General features: G+C 63.2%; 1 protein-coding gene across 2 annotated transcripts in view; it reads left to right on the top strand.

Moving 5' to 3' along the window:
• The window catches only part of ZC3H3 (zinc finger CCCH-type containing 3), an 88173-nt gene that overhangs the window by 48294 nt on the left and 16239 nt on the right, over window positions 1-23640 (top strand). For both annotated transcript variants that reach the window (XM_027063720.2, XM_027063719.2), the window contains exons 5-9: window positions 12622-12809; window positions 17791-17833; window positions 17919-18080; window positions 18158-18227; window positions 20283-20414. In XM_027063720.2, the coding sequence (XP_026919521.2) occupies window positions 12622-12809; window positions 17791-17833; window positions 17919-18080; window positions 18158-18227; window positions 20283-20414 (595 nt within the window). The remainder of the gene's footprint in view (window positions 1-12621; window positions 12810-17790; window positions 17834-17918; window positions 18081-18157; window positions 18228-20282; window positions 20415-23640) is intronic.

Raw genomic sequence — 23640 nt, forward strand, 5'->3', positions numbered from 1 at the left:
GGTGAGGGAGACACTGCTCCAGGGGCTGGGGGGCACAGGAGAGCGAGTTCCTGTGTCAGCCGAGGTGTCGGGGCTCACAGCCACTGAGGACCACGGCCAAAGAGCTCCTATAAGCACGTGCTGGCCTAGGCGGCCCGGCTGCCACCGCATCCCAGGGCCGCACTGTGGCACCCACAGGTTCTCTGGGGGGAGGCTCCTGTGGGGTGCAGGACAGGGCCAGGTGTCTTACCCGTGCCAGGGCTCTGGCAGTTAGCCTCACCTCTGCCTCCCTGCTCCCCACCTACCTTCCCCACTTCCCTCCCCCACCCCCACCAGTGGCATGGGGCATTGTCCTGAGGCATGGGACTCCGTGAGCCCCTCCTCTACTGCCCTTCCTTCGGGGGCCTTCCCTCGCCCTTCTGGGCTAGGACCAGGGTCTGCGTTGCTGAGGCAGGATACAGCCCATCCATCGCCCATCCCCTCCTCCACTCCCACCTGGCACCCTCTTAAGGCTGTCCGAGGGTCTCTCTGCCACCACACGTGCAGACTGGGAACTGGGAACGGCTCAGGGGTCCTGGGGATGTCTGAGAGGTGTTCTGTTTGGGTGGATGGGGGCCGCAGCTGCAGAGACCTCCTTGTGCTGGGACAGGCGCAGTGACCCCTGCGGGCCCTTTCTCCAGCTGCCCCCCCCCCACCTCCCCGGCAGGGTGACCACCATGGCCAGGGGGAGCCCTGACCCCAGCTTGTGCTGAGCCTGGCTCAGGGCCCGCACCTCTGGTGCCCCTATCTGAGAGCCAGCGGGCAGGTGCAGGGTGGTTTTATTTTCCTCTGACTTTCCTCGAAGTCAGCAAGGTTTCCCTGGCTGCCCCGCCCACTCCCCAGAGTAAGGAGCCCCGGTTTAATTTGCGGTTAGATGTCTGTTAAGATTGCGTCCACTTCCCAAGTCAGCACTTAATTGGCAAGGCACTTGATTTAACAGCGTGGGAGCCTCCACCGGAAAAATGGCTTGAATAAATCACCGCCTGACGCCAGAAAATAGATATAATCTCAGCATTAACTACATTAATAGTAGCAGGAGCCGAATTAAGAAAGCCATAAAGCATAGGCGGGGGAGCATAAATTATGGCCCCAGCTCTGTCCCCTAGGCGGGCCTGTCTCTTCTGGGGGCGGGGCAGGCCGAGAGCCGGTGGGTCTCGCCCGGCCCCGCCCCCCGCCTCCCCCTCCCCACCCCGACTGCGGTGGGCGGGGCCGGGCCCGAAGGCTTAGCAACCCCCTTTGCACCCCCCCCCCCCCCCCCGCGGGTGCTCTGAAGCATTCCGCACCTTGCACACACGCACACCCCTCCGCCTCCCCTGTCCCCAGCTCCTACTTCGGTTCGGGCCTGGCCAAGTGCTTTCCACCTGGAACGTCCTCTGTCTAAGGCTGTACCCCCAGGTGCTAGCGCCTGTCATCCACACTGTGCTAGAACAGGGAGTGGGCGCGACTCCGGCTGGTGCCAGACTCAGCTCCCACCTGACTCATGACCCCCGCTGCCTCCACGTCCTCCCTGCGACACGTGGCCTTTGCCCTCTGGTCTGCAGACTGGAAGGCTACTTGGAGGAGTGGACATTTGTCTTGCTGGCTAGGTGGACACACCTGGATCACCAGCTGGGCACCCTTCAGGCCTGGCAGCTGCAATTCCTGCTGTCCTTGTTCTTCTGCCCGCCAGGCTTAGGCTGGTTGGGGGGGGGCCTGCAGCGCCCCCACGGGCCTTCTCCCACCCTTCTCTGCCGGAGCGCCCACCCGCTGCCAGAGGCTTTTCGACTGTACTGGAGGAGAAAGCTGTCCGATGTTAATTTCAGTTTTATTTGTATTCTTTGTCAAGTTCAACATTTCAGATGTTTACCGTTCATTTGCCTCTGGCCTGTTTCTAACAGGTTTGCAAGACTCTTTGAGGGCTCAGGCTGTCACCCCTGTTTTATAGACGGTCCGTCGTTTCTCACTTTGAATTCTGCCTTCCAGTTTTGTTCATGAGGATTTTTAACAGATCTTTTTGCTTTTCCGTGTACTTAAATCTGCCAGTCTCTTAAGACTTAGCCTGTTGATTTGTGTAGAACAGGCTTCCCCACCTAAGATTATACAAGTTCAGTTATATTTTCTTCTAGTGCTAGGGTTTCAGATTTTACACTTAAAGCTTTAACCTACCTGCAATTTATTCGGGAATATGCTGTAAGATTAAGGTTCAAATTTAATTGTGTTTAATGGCTGTCTGGTTGTCTCAGGACCATTAAATATCAGACTTTTCTGTTATTTAAAAATGACGCCTTTATTGTGTGGAAATGCTTGTTCCTAAACTTGGCTTTCTGCACAGATCTCTCTCTTTAATTTTCCCTTGCAAAACGTTCGTGGTTTGTTTGTTCGGTGGTCAGTTCTGTGGACTTCTGTCCTGTGTACCCACCACTCAGGTCAGGTCTCCCACCCCGGCCCACACGGTACCCCGCACCCCCACCCCCTCGGCCATTGTCAGGCCACGCTAGCCCTGCCTCCCGAGTTCTCGAGCCCCGGGGGAACGGAGTCACACAGTACGTGCTGCTTGGTGTCCGGCCGCATTTGCTCATGTTCGTTATGGCCTGAGTGACCCCACGTGTGGCTGTGTGTGGAGCTGGGGCCTTACAGAGGTCATTGAGGTTAAATGAAGTCAATGGGGCGGGACTCTCATTTGACAGGATTGGCGTCCTTCTCAGGAGAGGAAGAGCCACCGGGGCTCTCCCTGTAGACTTACAGAGCACTTGGGGACAAGGTGGCCTGTCAGCAGCCAACCATGCTGGCTCCTTGATCTTGGACCGTAAGAAAAGAACTGAGAGAAATCGATTTCTGTTGTGTACGTCGCCCCGTCTGTGGCTTGAGACCCCGTCGTTCCCGGGCCCAGACGCGTCCCCGTGGGTAGCAGTAGCTTGTTCTCCGTCCAGGCGTGTGGACGCACCACGATGCGGTCACTGTGCTTTCAGTGGGTCGTTCTAGCCTTGCTGGGCGTGTCGCCGAATAGCTCGGAACCCTCGATTCCTTGGACTTGCTGCCTCAGAGGGTGGGGGTGCTGTGCGGTCGTAGTAAGGCCGCTGCCCCGCAGGGGCTGTCCTGGTCGGCACAGGAGCCCCCCCAGCCTCACCAGCACCTCCTGGGCCCTGTCCTCCCCTTTGTGGCCACGCTGGTGGACCGTGCTGGTCTCTCACGGAAGTCTTAATTCGTGTGTCCCGGTGACTTACAACGTCGAGCATCTGTCCCACCTTAATGTCCGCTGTTGTGCCCCTTTGTGAAGTGTCCCTTGGAGCCCTTTGTGCCCCTTTTTGTTGATCTGCTGGAGTTCTTTACATATTATGGATCGTTTCTCAGATCTTCTCATGGTCTGGGGCTTGTGTTTTAACCGTGTCTGATCTATCAGTCTTTTTCTTTTATGAGCAGTGGTCTTGTGTCCTGTGTAAGAAATATTTGCCTACCCCAACGCCATGTTTTCTTCTAGAAGTGTGACTAGTTTACCTGTGATTCTTCTTGAAGTAACTTCTACTTGTGATCTAAGGTAGGGGTCACGGTTCCTTTGTGTCCCCACAGAGACATATTTATTGAAATGAGCCCTCGGCTGTGCCAGAGTCCAGGGGACCGGAGACCGTGCCGTCTCTGGACTCCGCGTCCTTACGACTAACCTTCCTTGCCTTCATCACTCCTAAATGTTTGCTCCTCCAGATGAACTTGAGAAACCTAAGCTCAGTTTCTCAGCCTTCCCCAGCCAATCAGCCTCCAAAGCAGCAGAGTTGCATTTAATTTGTTTTTAGGTTTATTTATTTATTGGGGCGCCTGGGTGGCTCAGTTGCTCAAGCGTCCGACTTCGGCTCAGGTCATGATCTCACGGTTCGTGAGTTCCAGCCCCACATCGGGCTCTTCTCTCACAGTGTGGACCCTGCTTGAGATTTCTTTCTCTCTCCCCCTTTCTCTCTTCCTCCCCACCCAAAATAAATAAATAAACTTCTTGTTTTTGAAATTTTTTTGCTTATTTATTTTTGCGAGAGACAGAGTGAGCACACACGTGGGAGAGGCAAGAGAGAGAGGGATAGAGGGGATCCGAAAAGGGCTGCCCACTGCCGGCAGGGTGCCCTGCATTTCATTCTCCTAGCCCACCCACCGCGCAGGAACCCCGCCCACCGGCGGGAACCCCCCCCCCCCCCCCCCCGCCCGGCCGCTGGGCTGCTTGCTCATCCCACCTGTTCGAAGTGTTGCGGGCGTGATGTTCTAGGGCTTCTGCACCGCCGCTGGGCACACCTGCTGGGGTTGCCCTCATGTTTAAGTGTGTTGCTTTCTTTCGTATGCTCCCACCTGCTCTTGTGGGGGTCTTGGAAGTCTGTGCCTCTCCCGCAGTCCCCCCGAAGGCAACTCCCTGTTCGCCTTCTGGCTCTCGAGCGTTGGCTGTTGAGCTTGTGCGCCTTTTCCTGGTGTTTGTGTGGTGTCTGTGTGGCCCGCTGAAGACACCGGCCCCTTTCCAGGGGAGCCAGGCTGCACTTGCTCCGTGATCCCCTCTGGTTGGGGGGGGGGGGGGAGGCACCTGGCTCTTCCACCCCCTCAGTCCATGAGTCCCCTCAGGTGGACACGAGGGCTCCACGACGGTCAGGGCTCCTGGCATTCTGTGTGGGTCTCGCTATGTTTTCACTTTGTCACGTGCCTCTGGCGTGGGCTGCCCCCTGGCATCCCTCAGCCCAGCTGTGTCCAGATGCTAGGGCCCCTTCGTGACACATGCAAGTGTGAATGCCCTAGGGGGCCACCCACGAGGGGCAGGGGTGGCTCATGTGTGAGACCAGGGGTGAGGAGGGAGTGCTGTTCCAGGTGGAAGGTGCTGGAGGCGAGGGACACAAGCTTGGGGGTGGAGCTTGCAGGGGGGATGTGGAGCACGGGTGGGGGTTCAGCCTGGATGTGACTGTCCCTGTGGGTGTCCTCAGTCCTGCACTGCGGTCAGGAGGGTGGTGGACAAGACGGGCCAGGTGGCTCAGGCCGGGTTCCCTTAGGAGCTGTCAGCCAAGGAGCCAGCGAGCCAGGTGGGGTCTTGACCTCCTGAAGTCTTCGCAGAGAGTCCTGGGCAGGAGGTACGGTGGGTGTTCTGCTGCCCGAGTCGCCCTCCGTTGGCTTGCCCCTAGCGTGGAGTGTCTGCCCGATGCAGTTCTGGGGGCTGAGGGAATGGTCAGCCTGAACTGCACATGCCCAGCGAACAGGGCGGGGGGCAGGGGGGCAAGAGAGAGATGGTGAAGGGGCAGGTGGAGAGAGAGGTGCGGGGGGGTAGACAAGGGAACAGAGAAAGGGCCTGCCCTGCCCCTCACCGCTGTCACGGGCCAAGGCGGGCCTGGGCTGACGACCTCACGGGTCCAGGGCCCTGCCCCCGCCCCCAACCTGGGCGCCCGCCCTCTGCCCCTGGAGCTGGACTCTGCTCCAGAATAGGGCCACTGAGGCCCAATGCCTGGTTTTTGTAGCTAACGTACAAAACGCCAATAGCTTCAGCTGAAATGGATTTTTAAAAGTGTCATTTTATGGAGAATTTTACTTTCCATCTTGTTGTTTATTAGGCTCTTAAAGGGAAAGCTTGTAATGCATCCATTGATCGAAATACCAATTGAATAGATGTGAGCGCATAAAACAGTCCCGGCCCCTCGTAATGGAGCCGCGGCATTTGTAACGGAGGCAGCACAATTAGCACTGCCCACCGGCACGCCGCTGGCCAGGGGCGCCCTGAGTCACTGCCGTCCGTTACTGGGGAGACACGGACAGGGGGTTCCTCAGAGCAGCAGCACCTCAGTGATGAAGCCCTCAGGTCAGCCCCCTGCCCGTACCCCCACCCACCCTCCGATTCCACCCAGGCCTCAGCCTCCACCCCGGACCGGCCCCTCCCCACTGGACAAGGCTGCCGCTCCCCCGCCCCAGGTCACATAGCGCCGCCCCCCCCCCCCCCCCCCAGCTCCCACCCAGGCCCCTGGCCCCTTGTCTGCTGCGGGATGTGTCCCGGAAGGCCAAGCCGTCGGCCTGCCTCCGACCCACGGTGGCCCGAGGACGTGTAAGGAGGTCAGCGTGCAGAGCCCCCGGCTAGGCACGGAGCCCCAGCCCTGACTCACCGGGATTGGGGGTCCCTGGAGCTGGCCTTGGGCCACATCGCCCTGGGGGGGCCCGTTGTGTGGCTGGAGGAGGATCTTAGGAGACCAAGGTTGCCACGGTGGTCATGAGGCCTGTGCCATCTGCCAGGTCCCTGGCACTGAGCCCTGTTTCTGAGACTCCTGCCTCTGGCCTGCACTTCGGCCCAGCCTCTCACCTCCCACCCTGCCGGTCCTGCCTGGGCCCCTCACCTGAGACACTGTCCCCCTCCCCCTCAGAAGTCTCCCCATAGACCGCCCAGCATTGGCGGCCTCCCCCCGCCCACTGCCCTGGCTCCGGGCCGGGCACACATGTGAGCGGGGCGCCGGGTGCTGCTCTGGGGGCAGAGTGGGCCACGGCCGGGCGGGGGGCAGGCCCCTTGCAGGCCCGTGTGGGCGCCCTCCAGCCCCCCGAGCCGAGCTGAGGTGGCGCCCGTCAGCGTTTCCGTGGAAAGCCCACTTAAGCACTTTGCAGCCTGTCACGGTGGCGGCTGAGCCTGACCTACTTGGGATTCGCTGTGCAGAGCCGCCTCCCCCGGGCACTGCTTCTGCTGACGGCGCACTCCCCGCTCGCCTCGAAGCTTCGCAGAACCGTGCTCCATTTCCTGAAAAATGCTTCCCCGGTTGTTTTCTCTGCTCCCCAGCCCGCCTGCCCGCCTCCTGCTTGGTCACCACTGGCTTGGAAGGCCTGACCTAGAGAGGCCGCCGGGTCCTCGGCCACGCACTGACCCTGCCCCAGCCAGCGGGGGTTGGAGGTTGAGTTCCGGCCGGGAGCCTGGCAGAGCCCCTCTGCTGGCACCCGCGCCCACGCTCCTGTGTGTGGTCACCTCGGCCCTCTGCCTCCCCCAGCTCTGCCCAGCCGGCCCCGGACAGTGGCCACAGCCTCCTGCACTGCACCCACCCGCCGTGCTCACCCCTGATGGTCTTTCCAAAGGTCCGTGCTCCCTTGTGCTCCCGCCCCCGCCCCCGCCCCCAGCAGCACCGCCTGTGCGTTCAGGCCCCTTTGTTCTCGGGGAGCCCCTGCTGCCCGTTCTCCCTGCCCGACTCTTAACCTGACCCGACCCCAAGAGGGCCACGGTGCGGGGGACCCCAGGCGGCACCCAGCCCCTCCCTCCTGGTGTACCTGTGCCCAGGTCAGGGGCACCGTGGTGAGCAGGGCCCGGTGCGCCAAGCTGTGATAGAGCACTGTATGGGGCTGGCGGCCCGTGACAGCAGGCCGTGGGGGATCGGACAGGCTCCCTGAGGTCCTGACCTCTGAGCTTGGTCTCAGGGATGGCCCGGAGAACAGGCCTAGAGGCCCATGCAAGGAGGGGCCACAGTGCCTTCCAAGAAGCAGAAGTGTCCGGTGTGTCTGGAGTCCTGGCTGGTGGGGGGGGGGGGGTCTGGGAGCCCAGCTGGCAGGGTCTCCTGACGGAGCTCCCCATGAGGAGAGCGGGGGCTGCTGCAGTGGGTCAGGGGAGTGGGGGCAGGACTTGGTCAAACATGCTGTTTTCAAACCAGCTGGCGGGACGGGGGGGTGCAGGGACCCCAACAGGGAGCTCTGAGTCAGGGTGGGGACCCGGCCTGCATCTGGGGGGTGAGAGAGCGGGCCAGCTCAGGTGAGGCGGGTCCCTCGGTGACTGCGGTCACTGGCTGGGTGAGGGTCCCCAGGGAGGGGAGGGGTCTGTGTGGAAGGTGGGGGGCAGTCTGTGGGGCCATCCCGACTCCAGGAGCCCTCGCTGAGGGAGGCGGGAAGAACCCACCGGCAAAAATGCCTCCGCGGGCCTGACAGCGTTCACTGCGGGCAGGTGGCCACCGGTTCCCGCCAGTGACTTTCCATCCAGGTGCGCGGCCTCCGGTCCTGCACACAGATCTGTGCCCGCAGCCTTTGTGTGGCCCGTTGGCCTGGCCCTGTCCCCCAGTCTGGTGGGCCCACGTGGGCTGTGACGTGTGGTTTCCTTGGGGAAACCTGAGGACTGCCGGGAGCCTGAGTGGGGGCTGGGGTCCCCTCAGCTGCAAGGTGGCTGTGCGGGGCAGCCTGAGATGGTATTTGTTGAAAGGTGCCTTTGGGCCTGGTGGGGAGGCTCCTAGTTTGGGACGTGCGCTGTCCCGGGCTTCTTGGAGGTTGGGACCACCCCACCCCTGCCCCTCATCCACTTGCACCTGAGCCTGCCCCTGGCCTCCCTGGCCTCACCGGCTGTGTCCTCAGCCCCGGGTCTGGGGGCGTGGGAGCCGGGTGCGCCAGGGCCTCAGGAGGGCGGGCAGGGTCCTTGTGCTCACGTGTTTGGGAGCCTGTGTGCCTGTCCGCCCCTCACGTGCACGCGCTAGCTGGAAGACACCATGAGTGGGCCCGTCTCCGCAGACCCAGCGGGCAGGGGCGCCCGCATACGGTGTTGGGGGCTGCGTGGACCCATTGTAGGCAGTGTCCACAGGAGATGCCCAGAGGGTGGGGAGTGTGGCGTCCAGGGTCAGGAGATGGGTGAGCACCGTCCTCCCTGGCTTCTCGGGAGAGCGGCCCTCTGTCTAGGCCAGACCCTGCTGTCCCTCCTCTCGGGCGCCCCCGGGGGGTGGCCTCCGTGGCCTCAGGCTGGAACTTGCCAGCTGCTCCCCAGGCAGCAGACACGTGGACAGCTTTTCTTTTTAAACCTACTTCTGTGGTGTGTGTGTCTGTCTCCCCATTACCACTGCTTTTCATTTAAAATGTTATCTCCCCCCACCCGTTCCTCGTGCCCCCCGGCGGGGGGGGGGGGGGGCGACGGGGCCCAGCCCTCACCCTGGTGTAGTCAAGGTTATGGTGATAAATCCTGGGGCATTGTCACTTCTATTCGGAGTAAATTGGCTGGCCGCTTTCGGGCTGAAGGAAAGATAATTTGCTGTAGTATTTCAAATGGATTAGAAATGGATTTGAAGGGAAAGTTCATGCCTCCCATTACAAAGGCGAGAAAGAGGACTATCTTAAGGCACGGTTCCCTCCCTGGCCTTCATTATCCACGCTTAATACCTTTCCTATTTTCCAGCGTTAATGAAATTTCCTGGCGGCGTGGGCCTGCCGGACGGATGGGAGAAGCCTTTAGATCTGAGGCTCCTGTTGTAGAAAAGGAATTACAGGGCCCGTGCCGCGAGGGCAGGCGCGTTCTCCGGGTCCTTGGCCCGGCTATTATCTCATTAATTTTATCCCCTCTTCTCAATACAGTTGGTTTCCAAAGGCTGTCCTCTCCATTAGGGTAACAATTTACTGGAGTGCCGTGACACCCAGGCACTGAACAGCTACAAGGCAGCCCCTGCCCGCCCGGCACCTGCCTGGCCACAGGTCCCAAGTCAGCGAGTGGAACCAGCCGGGGTGAGGGAGGGGGTCCTGTGCAGCTGCAGGCTGGGCTGTGTGCGGGCAGGTGGGCCTTCCCCAGCCCAGGCCAGCCCTCCCCGAGTTCTGTGGCTGCGTCCACCTCCTCCAAACAGTCCTGTGGCACCATGGGGCTCCTGCGTGGGCCGCTGGAGACGGTGGGCCCCGGGGCTGTTTGTGGGGGCAGCCCCGCACCCTGGGCCGTGCGCCCACCTGTGCGTAGACCATCCACTCTGAGCCAGGGCGTGAGAACCGAGCTGCTAGGCCTGTAGCCCTGCCAGGTGGCCCGTGGTCGTCCCATAATTGCCATTCAGACCCAGGGGCGTAGTTTTTTGAGGGGAGAGGAGACCGATCTCTCAGTCTTGGTCCTCCATAAGAATAAGTGTGGGAATAATCAGCGATGTGTGAGGTATGCCTTGTAGCCAAGAAAAACCACGGAGGACACTTCTCCCAAGCAGGGCGTTGGGTGTGTCCAGTGCCTAGCTGGGGAGCCAGGAGCGTGTCCCTGGGTCCCACTCTCAGGGGGAGCCGTTAACTCCCAGACTGAGGCTCTTCTGTGTACAGAGCTGTGGGATGGGCCTGGATGGGACCACCCTCGGGGCTGGAACGCAGTCTATCCTGAAGCTTCTAGCTCCTTCTGAACTGAGAGCCTGCCAAGCCTCCCCCTCCACAGGTCCCTGCCTGGGCCTGGTCCCTGTCTGCGGCTTCACCTGTGTGACTGCCCCAAGGAGTGGTGGGTTGTCCCTGTCTGGCCTCGGCCAGGGGCACGTGCCTGGGGGTGAGCTCCCTCACCCCTCGAAGGGCTGGGTTTCTGGGGCATCTGGGGAGGGGGGTGGATCCTGAGGTGCCGGGCCCAGGGAAGGGGGTGGGGCACGTGTCTGCCTGCCCACCTGTCCCTCATGATTTGTGGCGTCCTGTGGTGTGGATGGGGTGCAGGTATGGTGGCGGCCCAGGAGAGGAGGGTCTGTGCCCCGAGGCAAGAGGCAGCTGAGAGTGGTGCCCTTATTCTGGTAAGTGACAGCTGTGCCATCTCGCTGCGCGGCCTGCTGGGCCGTCTGGGGTCTGGCCCTGAGGGCTGAGTGTGCTGTGTGCGCGGGCTGGGCTTACTGCCGGCGCACTCGAGCCCCAGGGCTACAGAGCGGAGGCTTCCCAGCTGCCCCTCTCAGTGGTGACACCGCTGAGGGTTCTGGACGTCGTGGGGCTGGGGGCCAGGGCTGTTGGCGGCCCGTTGGCCTGTGGCTGAGCCAGCTGTGGTGGCCACTCGCCCTGAGCTCAGCTCTCTGTCGTGGGGTTAGGACTCAGGCCAAGCTGTGCCCTGTGCACAATGACCCCGGCGCCCTCGGAGGGTCCGGAGCCACCTCTGAGCTCACGGCGTTCTGCGGCAGGTGCGGGCACACGGGATGGACCTGCCCGGCCCCACCCTCCTCATACCTCGGCCTGACCTCTGAGCCAGCCAAGGGGACAGGCAGGTACTCACTGGACACATCAATACCCCGAGACCAGGGTGGGTAGAGCTGGGGCCCCAGGGTCTGAGGAAAGCCTGGAGGTCTGTCTTCTCCCCCAGAGGACACCCCCCCACCCTGCCCTCTTTCTGCCAAGATGTACCCTGTGCAGGGACAGCTGGGGCCTGTAGGGCACGCATGGCACGAGCCAGGCCGGCCGTGGTCCCTTGGCGGGACTTTTTCCCAAGATTGGTGTCTGTGAACTTGAGTTTTAATTAAGGGAAACTGGGTTAAGTGCCGTCGGGCTGCGGTGTCCTCGGCCCTCGCTGCCTGGCCTGTCCTCACACTGAAGCTGTGGGTCTCCTGAGCTCGGCTCGCTTGCGCACAGGATCCGTCTAACGTGTCCTCAGAGGCTTTGGCTGGCGAGAATCACCCCCGAGTTGCAAAGAGACCAAGGCCCAGGGGGCCATGTGGTGAGGGTGGCGTCAACCCCCCAGCCGCGATGCCACCACCCCTCCACCAGCCTGGGTGCCGCCGGGAGGCCCCGCCCCGCCCTGTCCCGCCCAGAAAGGGAGCTGCAGGGCCGTGGGGTGCGTGGCGGCGTGAGGACGTTGGAGAACCCGAAGGGAAGGCGCCATGGCGCTGCTCTGGGCCTGCTCACCAGGTCCCCGCTGCCGGTGGTGGTGGTGCCCGCGGCCAGGCCCACCCTCCTCACGCCCTGCCCTCCTGCTGCTGGCAGGCACCGGCACTCACAGCCCCAGATTTGCCAGTGGGGCGCAGTGTGGACGCTTGGTGGTAATAACATTATGAGCAGAGTCTGAGCTAATATGGAATTAAGGTCAATTTGCATAAACAAATTGCTGCTGAAATGTGTCCTGAGGGGGAAAGGCCCCACACCCTTCTGGAGTCATGAAGCTGGCTAGTCTCCATGCCGGGCGCCCTGGGTGGGAGGCCCTTGTCCCCTCATTTGGGTGGCAGCCTGCCCGTGTGACCCCTGGGGGGGGCGGGGAGCGGGTGGGCCAGAACAGCTTGGGGGCCTGCGGCTGCCGCCCACTGCAGCTGTGGTGTCTGCAGGGGAATGTCTCTCTAAGTGGGGGCATCCAGGGCCTCCTCCCGATCCACTCCGCCCTTGGCTTCCCCGGGGGGTGCCGGTTTCTGGCAGGACGGGGCCCAGGACCCTGTGGGAGGAGAGTTTGGAGGGAAGGAGTGGGCAGGTGTCCACCAGGGCCATCCAGGCCCTGGTCTGCCTTCCGTGCCCGGGTCATCCACTCAGCGAGTCCCGCAGGCTGTCCCACACCCCTTCCATCATCTCCCCCGTCTTTCTCCCACGTGGCTTGCCTGCGTGGGGGTCTGTGAGGGTCTCGATGCTGGGCTCTCGTGTGGTGGATAGAGGGGCGGGGCAGGACTGGCCGTGGGGCCTGCTGACCCCAAAGCACCTGCTGTCCCAAAGGCCAGGCTGACGTGGGCTGGAGCAGCGTCTGGGGGAAGATGTTCCCAGGCAGTGGTGACGGCCACCAGTCTTGGTGTGGACCTCAGGAGCCTTCCCCCCACAGTGGACCTCCCTCAAGAGACGCTGTCAGAAGGCCAGGGCCTGGACAGTCACGTGCAGCGCTATACATGATGGAGGGGGAGACTTGTCCCCTACCTGCGCCCCTTCAGCCTGGCTGAGTGGGGTTGGGGACAGTGGGTGACGGACTGCGGGCGGCTGGGGCCGGACTGACTGGGCATTTGTCTGTCTCTGCAGGTCTCTGGTGCTGAATCGCCTGCGCCCCACCATCGGGGGTGGGAAAGCACAGGCCAGCCCCCCTCGGTGGAGGAACAAAGGCTACCGCTGCATTGGAGGGGTCCTTTACAAGGTGTCGGCCAACAAGCTCTCCAAGACCTCCGGCCGGCCTGGCGGCGATGGCGCCACCAGGCCCCTCCCGCGCACAGGTGAGGCTCCTCGGAGGCGGGGGCCAGGAAGCCTTTGGGCCTGGCTCCTGACTCCCCACCACGCGTCGTCCAGCGTGGGCGGCTGCTGCGGCTCGCCCGTGACCCCATGTTCCCAGGGAGCCGATCCCCGTGAGCGCTTCCCAAATGGGCCACGGCCCAGGCCGGGAGCTCATTTTCCCCTTCAGTGCTTGCCAGGCCCCCATAGCCGTCCCTGTCGGAGCCGACGGGGCAGCCGGAGCAGCCCGGGCACGGATGGGGAGGCCTCTCGGCCCCCATGTCCCCTGGGGAAGCCCCCACGTGCACTGCCTCTCGCTCAGCCGAGCAGGCCCTGATTTTCCACGTTTTGCTCCTGGACAAAGGAGATGAGCCAGGTATGGTGAACACGGTCCTGGCGGGCGAACACCTGGGGCCACGGCGCCCCGTAATCTCATTGGCAATGCCTCCCGCTGTGTCTGGAGGCAGCCGCCGCCGCCACCATGCATGCCCCCGCGGCCTGGGGAAACAGGCCGAGGAGAAGGAAATGCTTTGGATTCGCTTATTATACAAATTAACTAGAAAATATTTGGGTTTCAGTCCAATTTTACCCCCATCCTTTTCTGTCAAGAAAAAAAGGGTGAGGTTGCAGGCAGTGTGGGGCCTGCAGAGACCCAGCTGCTCCCGGCCCCCACCCCCCAAAGAGGCCTGGACCAGGGGTGAGGCGGGCGTTGGGACCATCTGTAGCTTGGGGGCCCTTCCTGGAAGCCCTGCCCAGCTGTGTCCCCAGGGCCTCTGTACGTGGGACTAGGGGGTGGGCGGCGAGTGCACTGGGCTGCCCAGGAGAGGCACTGGGGGGCCCGAAGGCCACGGCTCTGCTCTGTCTCTCTGCCTCAGTTCCCCCATCCCTTTCTCAAGGGATTGGGCTGTGTGATCTGAGGGCCTTTCCACCTTGGCCTCAGCTAGCTGCCCAGTGGAGGAGCAGGTTCAGAGCCTTGGCTGGGCCTCCTTTGGGGACTCAGGCCCCAGGGTGTGCCACTGTGGGTGAGCAGACAGCCCCCTCCCCCTCAGCCAGCCCATGGCATCTGTGCTCATGGTCTGTGAGGCCCCACACGTGGCCGCCGGTCCTTCTCTGGGCTGTCCCTCCCGGGCTGCTGTGTGGGGTGGACGGAGCCACAGAGGGCTGCTGGGCAGCCTTTCTGCGGAGTGATATTCTGGTCGGGCCCGAGCGATAAGGCCCGTTCTGCTGACATTTCCTCAGCACCCTCACCTCCTGTCGGCCCCGGTGATGCCGGGGGCTGCTTATTCACACCGGGTGTGAGGGACTCCTCCCTGTCCCGGCCAGACATCATCATTGGCCGTCCTGGCATTCACACTGTCTACAGCAGGGACCCGAAGTGGGTTGTGGTTTGGGGCTGCGTGTGGGCCGCTCCACGTGGGCCCTGACCTCAGGCGGGCTGGTGGGCCTTTGGGGGTGGGGCCGCACCCACCACCCAGCCCCTCGAGTCCATGGTGGGAGGAGGGGCACCTGGAGGCAGAGAGGAAGAGGCGGGTCTGTGCCGCGTGGCTGCCGCTTGAGGGAGGGAACAAGAGAGGTGAGCCAGAGCTCCCGGGAGACCCCGGGCCGCCCGCTGCCTTGGGGTGGGAGAGCAGAGAGCAGAAGGGGCTGTGGGGCTCCCCCTCCCTTCCTGGCATAGGCCGCACCACACCTGAGCAGACGGCTGTCCTGTGTCGTCTCACTGCGGAAGGCGCCTCGCTGAGCCCATGCCCCTGCAGGTGCACAGCCACACAGCATTCCAGTCTCCTCGGGACACAGAGCGGGACAGAGCTACGGCCTCACCGCGCCGGGTGTCCCGGCCGCCTGGCCTCGGGCCATAAAGAGAGGACGCAGGCCTCAGGGTGCAGGCAGGGTCCCGGGAGCACCCCCCACCCCCACCCCAACTTCAGGGCAGGCGGGGGCCGGAGGCAGGACTTGGAATGCAGACCACTGGGTGGCATGTCCCGGGTGTGAGGCAGAGCTGGAGCCAGAACCCACCGAGGACCCCCCCCCCCGCCCCCGCCCCCACCGCCTCCAGCTCCAGCCACCCGGACCCCCGACCGCTTGCTGTGGAGAAGGTAGGCCGCCCCCAGCTGCAGGAGCTCCCACTGGCCAGTGGCCTGCTTAGACGAATAATAATCAAAGAAAGAAATCTCTCCTTTTCTGTCAGCAGAACTCTGACCCCGGCAGGGAGGTAGCCCGCCCCCGTCCTGACTCTGGCTCCCAGCTGCTGGGCCTCTCTGGGACAGTGTTGGCCCCTGGTTGGGGTCCCCCGAGCCACGGGGAAGGTGGAGGGCACCCTCCTCCCCCCCGAGCCCAGTGACCACGGACTTCCCTCCCGCTTCTCAGGCCTGCCCACCCGCAGGGCCCAGCCCCGGGGGCCTCTGCTTGTGTGGTTTGGCCCCCGACCTGGGTGCACCCGGGTGTGGGCTGCGGCTCATGCTCCACCAGGCCTGGCGTACGTCGCGGACCCAAGAGCCCGCTGGTCCCTGCCGTGGAGCAGAGGCCCCAAGTGTGTCTGCCAGAGCCACCTCCCCCGGCCTAGGCTGCGGGGCCGGCCCCCAGCTCCCCGAGGGAGGCAGACTGGGGTAGGCTCCCTGCTGCTCGTCGGCCACCACACACCCCTGGGCAGGTTATCCAGTCATTTGTGACCTGCTGACCCCACCCTGTGCTGAGAGGGCACAAGAGAGGGCTGGGAGCCACGCACCCAAGGCCCCACCCTGCTGCCTGCCTCCCTTCCGGATGCCTCTTCCTGGGGCCCCCTCCTCCGAGGGCCACGATTTCCTGGGAATGGCCGGGCCAGCCGGGGCGCCGCGGGGCTGCAGAAGCTGGCTGTGCTGCCCGGCCGCTCCCTCTGACCCCAGAGCCCCTGCCTGGGCTCGCTGGCCTGTGAAGGGTGAGGCGCTGCCCGGTGGGGGCTGGCAGGGGTGGGGCCGCGATGCCAAGCTCGCCGGGTCTATTTTGGGAAGATCCCCGGGCAGCGCAGCTCTCGGAAGGCTGGGCACCGCCTGCTCTGCGGTTGCCGACGGTTTTCAGCCGAACCCTGCAGCGCCCGCAGCACCTCGCGGCCTCTTTTCCAGCAGCTGCTTTATGTGCATGTTTTAGCACCGCTCGGGGTTTGAACAGTGCCTCCCGCTGCGAGCCCCACACTGGTATCTTTTTAAGAGCAAACCACGGAAAGGGGAGTAAACCTGTCCCTTCCCCGCCCCGCCCCCTCAGACACCAGGCCTGACAGGCAGACACATGTTGACCGTGGGCCCTGGCAGGAGCAGATGGCGCCACAGAGGCACCGGCAGCCTGGGTGGCAGCCCGGGAAGCCGTGCTCCCAGCAGCGATCAGATTGCACTCCGTCATCCCCGGGGCGGGCAGGTGTGCGAGCACCCCGTGCCACCTGGACTGGCCTCCAGCCGGTACCCCGGGACCTGCATCCCCAGCTGGGGAGCCGGGACTCCGCTGTGGCCCCGGGCCGCCCAGCTCCTCTCCACCCTGCTCCCCACTCCCCGCTCTGGAACCGGCCCCGTTCCCGTCTCGGCCAGCCCCTGGGCCTGGGCCCCTGAGCCAAGCAGTTCCTTCTCAGTGGGGGTCTCACCACGCAGCCCTGGAGCCACCCCGCTTCAGCTTGAGGGGACCGAGGCTCAGAGAGGGGCAGACACTGGTCAGGGGACGGTGGCCCTGAGAGGGCACATGGAGTGTTTGTGTGGAGTGTCCACTGAGTGGTTAGGGCTTGGCAGCAGGCTAGATGTGGAAGGGGGTGCCTGAAGGTCCAGCCCGGGGGCCACATGCAGTATCAGAATGCTTGCGTGACCGGGTCTGGAACTCTGGACGGGACTGAGCCGAGCGGGTCCTGGCACAAATCGTCCTGGGGAGGCCGAGGGAGGGGCCTCTGGGTGGCTGGAGGGCCACCTGCCCAGGCCTCCCATGCAGCTCTGATGGGGGCGGCTCAGAGCCAGGCAGCTTGGGGACATCCCTTTTTAAGCCTGGATGCTTTGTCATTGCCTCAGGTCCCTAGAATTTCTGAGTGATGTCACTTCTGCCTCTCGCCACCGGATCCATTTCAGCAGCTGCCTGTGGGAAATGGAATCTGGTCTGGGAAGGTTCACATGTGTGTTTGAGGAACATCTGAGCGGTCTTGGGCCCTGCCCGGCCCACCCTGGTCCTGGGGGGCAGTGACCTCATCCACAAAAGGGAAGCAGGGGGCTGTACGTCAGTCTGCACTCCTGCCCCCTGCCTGCACAGGACAGACATTGCCCACCTGCCCCTTGTCCCCTGGCTTTGAGCATCCTGTCACCTGCTCCCTTCTCGTCACCACCGTTCACTTCATGAACAGCTCCCCTTTGGGCCACAGTCAGTGACCTCAGAGAGGACTTGGCGGGTCTTTGCACTTAGGGTTTGGAGGAGTGGGCATCCGCCGTGGCCCACGAAGGCCTCCGGGCCGGATGTGCTTGTCCGGGGCCTGTGTAGGCCCAGGTCGGCATGTAGGTCCCTGTAGAGCCTGGGAGTGAGGACGTCAGGCTTTGTGGCCACGTACTTACTATTATATTTTCATTTAACCCTTTAAATTCATAAGAATCGTTAGTGGCTACTGTGAAGCCAGGTGGAATTTCTGGACCCCACTCAGGTCTCATAGCCCTAGGCCCTGCCCCTGGCAGAGGAAGGTAGTAGGGAGGCCCCCAGCACCTAGGCTTTCCTGGGACCACCTGACTTGAGATGAGGCCGCTGCTCAGTAGCCAGTGTCGCCTGGAGCCGTGCTGCCAGATCTGGTCCCTGTACGCACCCCCCCCCCCCCCCCCCCCCCGCACAGGGTGGGCGTTGGTCCGGCAGTGTCCCAGGAGGGCAGGCAGTCTCCCCTCGGGGGCAGCAGTGCCTGAGCCGAGACCGGGGCCCAGGGGGGAGCTGCGCCCAGCAGGTTGGTGGGGAGCGGGAGAGCCAGCTGCCCGCGGGCCTGACGTGACCCGGCCTCTTGCCCCACAGGCCGGTTGGACCCTGCCAGCAGCTGCAGCCGCTCCCTGGCCAGGTACGTCCCTCAGGGTTGGGCTCGGGGCTCACGGGATGGGGGTGAAGGGGTCCCCCGGGCTCACGCACCTCCGCCCTGTCCACAGCCGGGCCGTGCAACGCAGCCTGGCCATCGTCCGGCAGGCGAGGCAGCGGCGGCGGAAGCAGCAGCAGGAATACTGCATGTACTACAACCGCTTCGGCAGGTGCAACCACGGCGAGCACTGTCCCTACATCCACGACCCCGACAAGGTGGCCGTGTGCACCAGGTGAGCCTCTCGGGCGGGCGCCGCAGGGGTCCCTGCCCACGCCAGCCCCTCTGACCCTGTTCCTCTCATTTGCACAGGTTTCTCCGGGGCACGTGCAAGAAGACAGACGGGACGTGCCCCTTCTCCCACCATGTGTCCAAGGAGAAGGTGAGCCCCCCCGCGCCCCCTGCAGGCACTGCCCCACGGTTCTCGGCTCGGGAGCCGGCTGTGTGGCCACCGCTGCCACGTGCCCAGGAGCAGCGGCCTCCAGCCACCCCCCGGGGTGGGCGCCCGGCAGCGGGCTGAGGCAGGGTGTGCCGGAAGGGCAGAGGAGGACAGGGAGGTGCACCGCTGGGCCCCTCCGTCCCGGGCCCCTCCCCTCGGCCTCGGCCTCGGTGAGCACGGGGAACCCCTCTCAGCCCCCCACCCTGCTCTGGGGCCGCGGCAAGGTTAGAGGAGGCGGGGTCGGGCCGAGGCTGCTGCCGCTACAACAGCTTTTCCCCTTGAGGAACTTGAAGAGAATCAGCATTTTTCTCCCTAATAGAGCTTCGAAACTCTGTTGTGAGCAATTTGGAAATTCACGTCGAGTTTCAGGTTCATTAGCTCCGGCTCCGAAGCTGGCGCACATTCCGAGCTGTCTGATGTGGGCGCCCGCACGAGCGCCCTGAATTAATGTTATTGTTATTTGTGTGGACGTGGTGGGTGCAAACAAGGTTAATTGAAACGAGGATGCAGCTTCCTCTCGGTAACGGCCGTGCTGACAGCTAGGAGGGGCTCCGTTGGCTGTGAGAGTTGGCTTTATTATCCCTTTTTATTAGAGCTAATTTGGGCTCTATATCAAAAGCCACATTAAGGGAATTGTCTGCAGCCGCACCACCAGCAGCCCCAAACGGGCCGGCCCTTCTCCCCCGTGCGCTGCAGTTAAAAGACAATTAAAAATAAACTCTTGCGCGTTAAATCACCCTTTGTTTCTTTGCTTTCTCCCTCATTCCCTCACTGGCCTCCCCTCTGCCCCCCCACCCCCCGAGGCTCCTGTGTGGGGCCCCTGGCAGGCCGGCGCCAGACCCCGGAGTGCCAGCCGGTGGAGACCCACTGGGGGCCGGGGGCTGCGGTGGGGTGCGTGAGGGGCGGGTCCGACAGGAGGGGAGGGGAGGGGGTCCCAGAGAGACCCCCCGGAGGGTCAACAGGCCTGCCGAAGGTGGGGAGACCCCCTAGGGGGTGACCAGACGGCCCAGGAGGTGGTCCGGGGAGGGGCCCCAGAGAAGAGTTGCCTGGCAACTGCAGAGGTCAGGGTGGGCAAGATCAGAGACCCCTCCTTGCTGGCCCTCAGGCTTCGGTTTCCCCCTGTGGGGAGAAAGTGGGCCGCCTCTCTGTGTCCCAGGGGCCGGGGGGTGCTGGGCCACACGGGTCTGCCCAGGCTGCCCACTCCATACCCACCCCGGGTCCCCCTGGGCTCACCTGCTGGTTTCCGGGGCACTGGAGCCAGGCCCCTTGCCAGGCCTCTGCGGCGCCAGCCTGTGGTCAGCGCAGCCCAGGCTGCTCCGGGGCACCTGCCTGCCTCCCCAGAGTCCCTCCACAGGCTTCCCTGGGTGGAGTCAGGCCTCCGGCCCACAGATGCTGCCAGGTGCCCAAGCAGTGGGGAAATCTGCTGGACCTTCCGGGCCCTGTCGGCCGCTGCTCTACCTAGAGCCCCCGTGCTCTGTCTCCCCCTGACCCTCCAGCCCCTGCGCTTTTAGACGCCTATCCCACCACGGCCCCACTGCCTGGAAACTGGGGCCGTCTCAGAGCAGGTGACAGGCTCAGGTGACAGCACATCTGGGCCCGAGCCGTCCTGCAGGCCTGGGGCCAGCCCCGCCTGGATATCCTCGCCTGTGCCCTGCCCCGGCAGCCTTGCCTTCTGGGGAAGCCAGGGGTCTGTCTGCCTTGAGGGCTGGCAGCCCCCACCTGGCCTGGCCTCAGGTGCTGGCCAGCACTGCGTGTCCATTTCTCCCTTGGGGGTGCAGGTCTCCAGCCACAGTCTCCGCACGGCTCGTGCCTGGCCTCGGAGCCCCAGGCGGTCGGTCCTTCAGGGGGGACCCGCTGCCTTACCTGTAAAGGGGGGGCAGGCGCCTGATGGAGGGCTGGACGGGGGGGCTCTGGTAGTACCGGGCAGACGGGGCCCATGCGCCCAGGGGCGCTGCAGGGGCCTGCGGGTCCTCACCACCTGCTCCCTTGCCCCCACAGATGCCCGTGTGCTCGTACTTTCTGAAGGGGATCTGCAGTAACAGCAACTGTCCGTACAGCCACGTCTACGTGTCCCGGAAGGCGGAGGTCTGCACGGACTTTCTCAAAGGCTACTGCCCACTGGGCGCAAAGGTGAGGGTCACGGGAGGGTGGCCGGCAGCCCCCAGCCCCCAGCGGTGGACCAGCCACGCTCCTCCGAGCCTTCCTTGGAGCGCGTGGAACCCCAGGGTGGCGAGGGTAGAAGGGGCCAGTGTGAAGGGATTGGGGAACTGGGTTGCAAGGGCCACCCGCAGGCTAGCGCCTGCTTTGCCTCCTGTGTTCGGGCCCATCACTGCTGCTGCCCTCACCTGTCGGCGAGGGGCTGCTGTGCTGGGGCTCCCCGGCAGCTGAGCACCCCGGCTCCGTCCCGCTCTCCAGAAGGAGCCCCTCCTCATCTCTGTGGCCCGGGCCTGCCAGGGCAGCAGTGCCCTGGGCTGGGAACCCCAAGACGGGCCTCTCTAGCCCCTGGTGCCCCGAGAGGGAGCCTCCTCGCCAGTGCCGAGACCTGCAGTCTGGACTGTGGGGGCACTGGAGCTGGGACTTCCTGGGGACCGCCGGAGGGCAGGGCAGCAGGACTGGGCCTGGGCAAGGGGAGCGCGCGTCAGTGCGTTTCACACCGCGGGGCCCGTGCCCCTTCCCTCCCCGCGTCCTCTCCCTCCCGCCGCAAGGCCAGGGCCCAGGCCGGGCCGGGCTTGGCAAACCTGGGGACCTGACCCGCAGCTGGTGGGTCACTTTGAAGGACGCCCAGAACCCTGGGAGCGGCTCAGACCAGGGCCGGGTGGGCTGGGGTGCGGTGGCAGGACCCCCGCGGAGGCTGTGCGCGATGACCGTAAGATATTCCAGTTTAAATGAAAGTATCGAAGTGATATTTAAGTTCTGCTGCCGTTAGTGGAAGTGCTTACTGTGTCCCTTTCGGCGTGTCGGTGCCGTGGCTGCCACATGATGGATAGCAGCTTGTAATTATATATGGGGGAAAGCGCTGAGCAGGCCAGATCCAGCGGCAGGAGCGGCAGCAGCCTGGGCCGGTGAGGGTTAATTTTATTCTCTAAATAATATAAAAAGTGCTGAGTCGTCGCCTTGTGCCTGAAGTACAAGTCCTCAAATGGGCCCCAGAGAGTTTATAATATTCCACTGAATCAAGTGAAATTGTTAACCTTGCTTCATAAAGCCACGGCTTGTTAAAGAGGCGCGCTCCCTTTTCTTGTGAATAATTTAGGCCGGGAGTAAATCTCTGCTCCCTTCCCTCTTCGGGGGCCACACCGCCGCTCTGGACAGCTCAGAGGTCAGCCTCCGCCCCGCCCACCGGGCCCTTGGTCTGACCCCTTGCCTTCGCTCAGGACGCACTAGCCAGACGACATGGGGTCGCAGTGGGTTGTCTCTCCACGGTCCCGGTGGTGGGTCCCCACGGCCGCTTGACCTGGCATCAGCCAAGGTGCCCTGCTTGTCCTCTCTCTGGGTAACGTGTGTGTGTGTGTGTGTGTGTGAGAGAGAGAGAGAGAGAGAGAGAGAGAGAGAGAGAGAGAGTGCCCGGCCTGCATGGGGTGCCCAGCCTGTGTGTCAGTGCTCGGCCTGTGCATCAGTGCCTGGCCTGTGCGTCAGCGCTCAGCCTGCGTGGGGTGCCCGGCCTGTGCATCAGTGCCCAGCCTGTGTGTCAGGGCCCGGCCTGCGTGGGGTGCCCGGCCTGCTTGTGGGGCTCCTGGCAATCAGCCGAGTTGCTGGGGACACTCCCACCACGGCCCCTCCTGTCTCCTGAAGTGCCCTGCCTCACAGAAACTCTCGTGTCCTCTGGCTCCAGAGTCACAGGCTGAGTTTGCATGGCTGTCATCAGCGATTGACTCTGCTGGGGTACCGTTGCTTAGGCTGAAATCTGTCCGGTGTGTGTGGGTCAGAGTCCTTCCACCATCCCCCTGCCGTCCTGTTCCAGGACCTGCCCCCTCCCAGGGCCACTGGGACCCTCTCCATCCTCCTCCTGGGTGCAGCTTTGAGGCCACAGTGTGGGAGGCCTGAGGGAGGCCCTGGGGCAGGGGCTCAGGCCCTGGCCCCCCTCCCCGCACCCACCCCCCCCCCTTCATCCTGCAGGGCCTCAGTTTCCTGTTCGGCAAGATTGGGCTAATGAGGGTCTCCAGGGTCTGGGGGACTGTGGTGATTAAGGCCCCATCTGCCCCCTTCCGAGTAGGCCTGGGGCAAGAGCAGGTGTCGCTGACTTGGCTGTGGTGTGAGGTAGGACGTCACTTAGTTTTCTTCCACACGGGGGGGTCCTGTCCCCCAAAACCACCCGTGAAACCACCCCTGTCTCCACTCAGCTTTCTGTGCTGACGGCTCGGAGCCCGGAGCCTGCGTCGCATTCCGTGTCTCCCTCTCTCTCTGCGCCCGCCCGCTTCAAAACTAAATAAACGTTAAGAAAAATGTATTGAAGCCCAGCTTTATTGAGGCCCAGTGCACACATCACCTGGTTCCCCCGCTGCGAGTACACAGCCTGCTTGCCAGAATCCAGGTTTAGGACGCACGTGTCCGTCGCCCAGCAGCCCTTCTGCCGTCCGTAGTCAGTCCCACCCGCGCCCCTCTCCTGCCAGGCACGAGGAACCTACCTCCTTTCTCCGCAAACCCGTGTGTTCCTGGGCGTTTCATATATTGAAATCTGCGAACACATAGACTCTGTTGTCCAGCTTCTTTCCTTCCTTTTTTGTTTTCTTTGTTTGTTTGTTTGTTTTTTGAGAGAGAGAGAGAGCAGGGGAGAAGGGGAGAGAGGGACAGGGAATCTCAAGCAGGCTCCACACTCAGCATGGAGCCCAACACGGGGCTTGATCTCACGACCCTGGCATCATGACCTGATGCTTAACTGAGCCACCCAGGTGCCCCTGGCTTCTTTTACGTTTTTGTTTTGGGGGGGTGGTGGGGGGGAGGTTTAATAAAAAAAAAAGTTTTTTTTTAACTTCTTTTAACGTTTATTTATTTTGAGAAAGGGAGGAGTGGAGAAGGGGCGGAGAGAGAGGGAGAAAGAGAGAATCCCAAGCAGACTTCACACGGTCAGCGCAGAGCCTGACACGGGGCTCTATCCCACGACCCTGGGATCATGACCCGAGCCGAAACTAAGAGTCAGACGCTCAACCACCCGAGCCACCCCGGCGCCCCTTGTGGCGCCCCTCTTTTACCATGATTTTGAGGGTTGTCACATTGTGGGCTAGATCAGGCCTGTGTTCTTTTTGTGGCTGAAAGCTGCTCCGTTGTGCTTGGACCACGCCGTGGCATTCGTCGGTCAGTGGGTGGACATTTGGGTTGTGTCCAGCCGGGGGCCGTTTGGAACAGTCCAGCTGTGAAA

This window comes from Acinonyx jubatus, chromosome F2 (assembly GCF_027475565.1).
Source record: "Acinonyx jubatus isolate Ajub_Pintada_27869175 chromosome F2, VMU_Ajub_asm_v1.0, whole genome shotgun sequence".
Lineage (NCBI taxonomy): Eukaryota > Metazoa > Chordata > Mammalia > Carnivora > Felidae > Acinonyx > Acinonyx jubatus.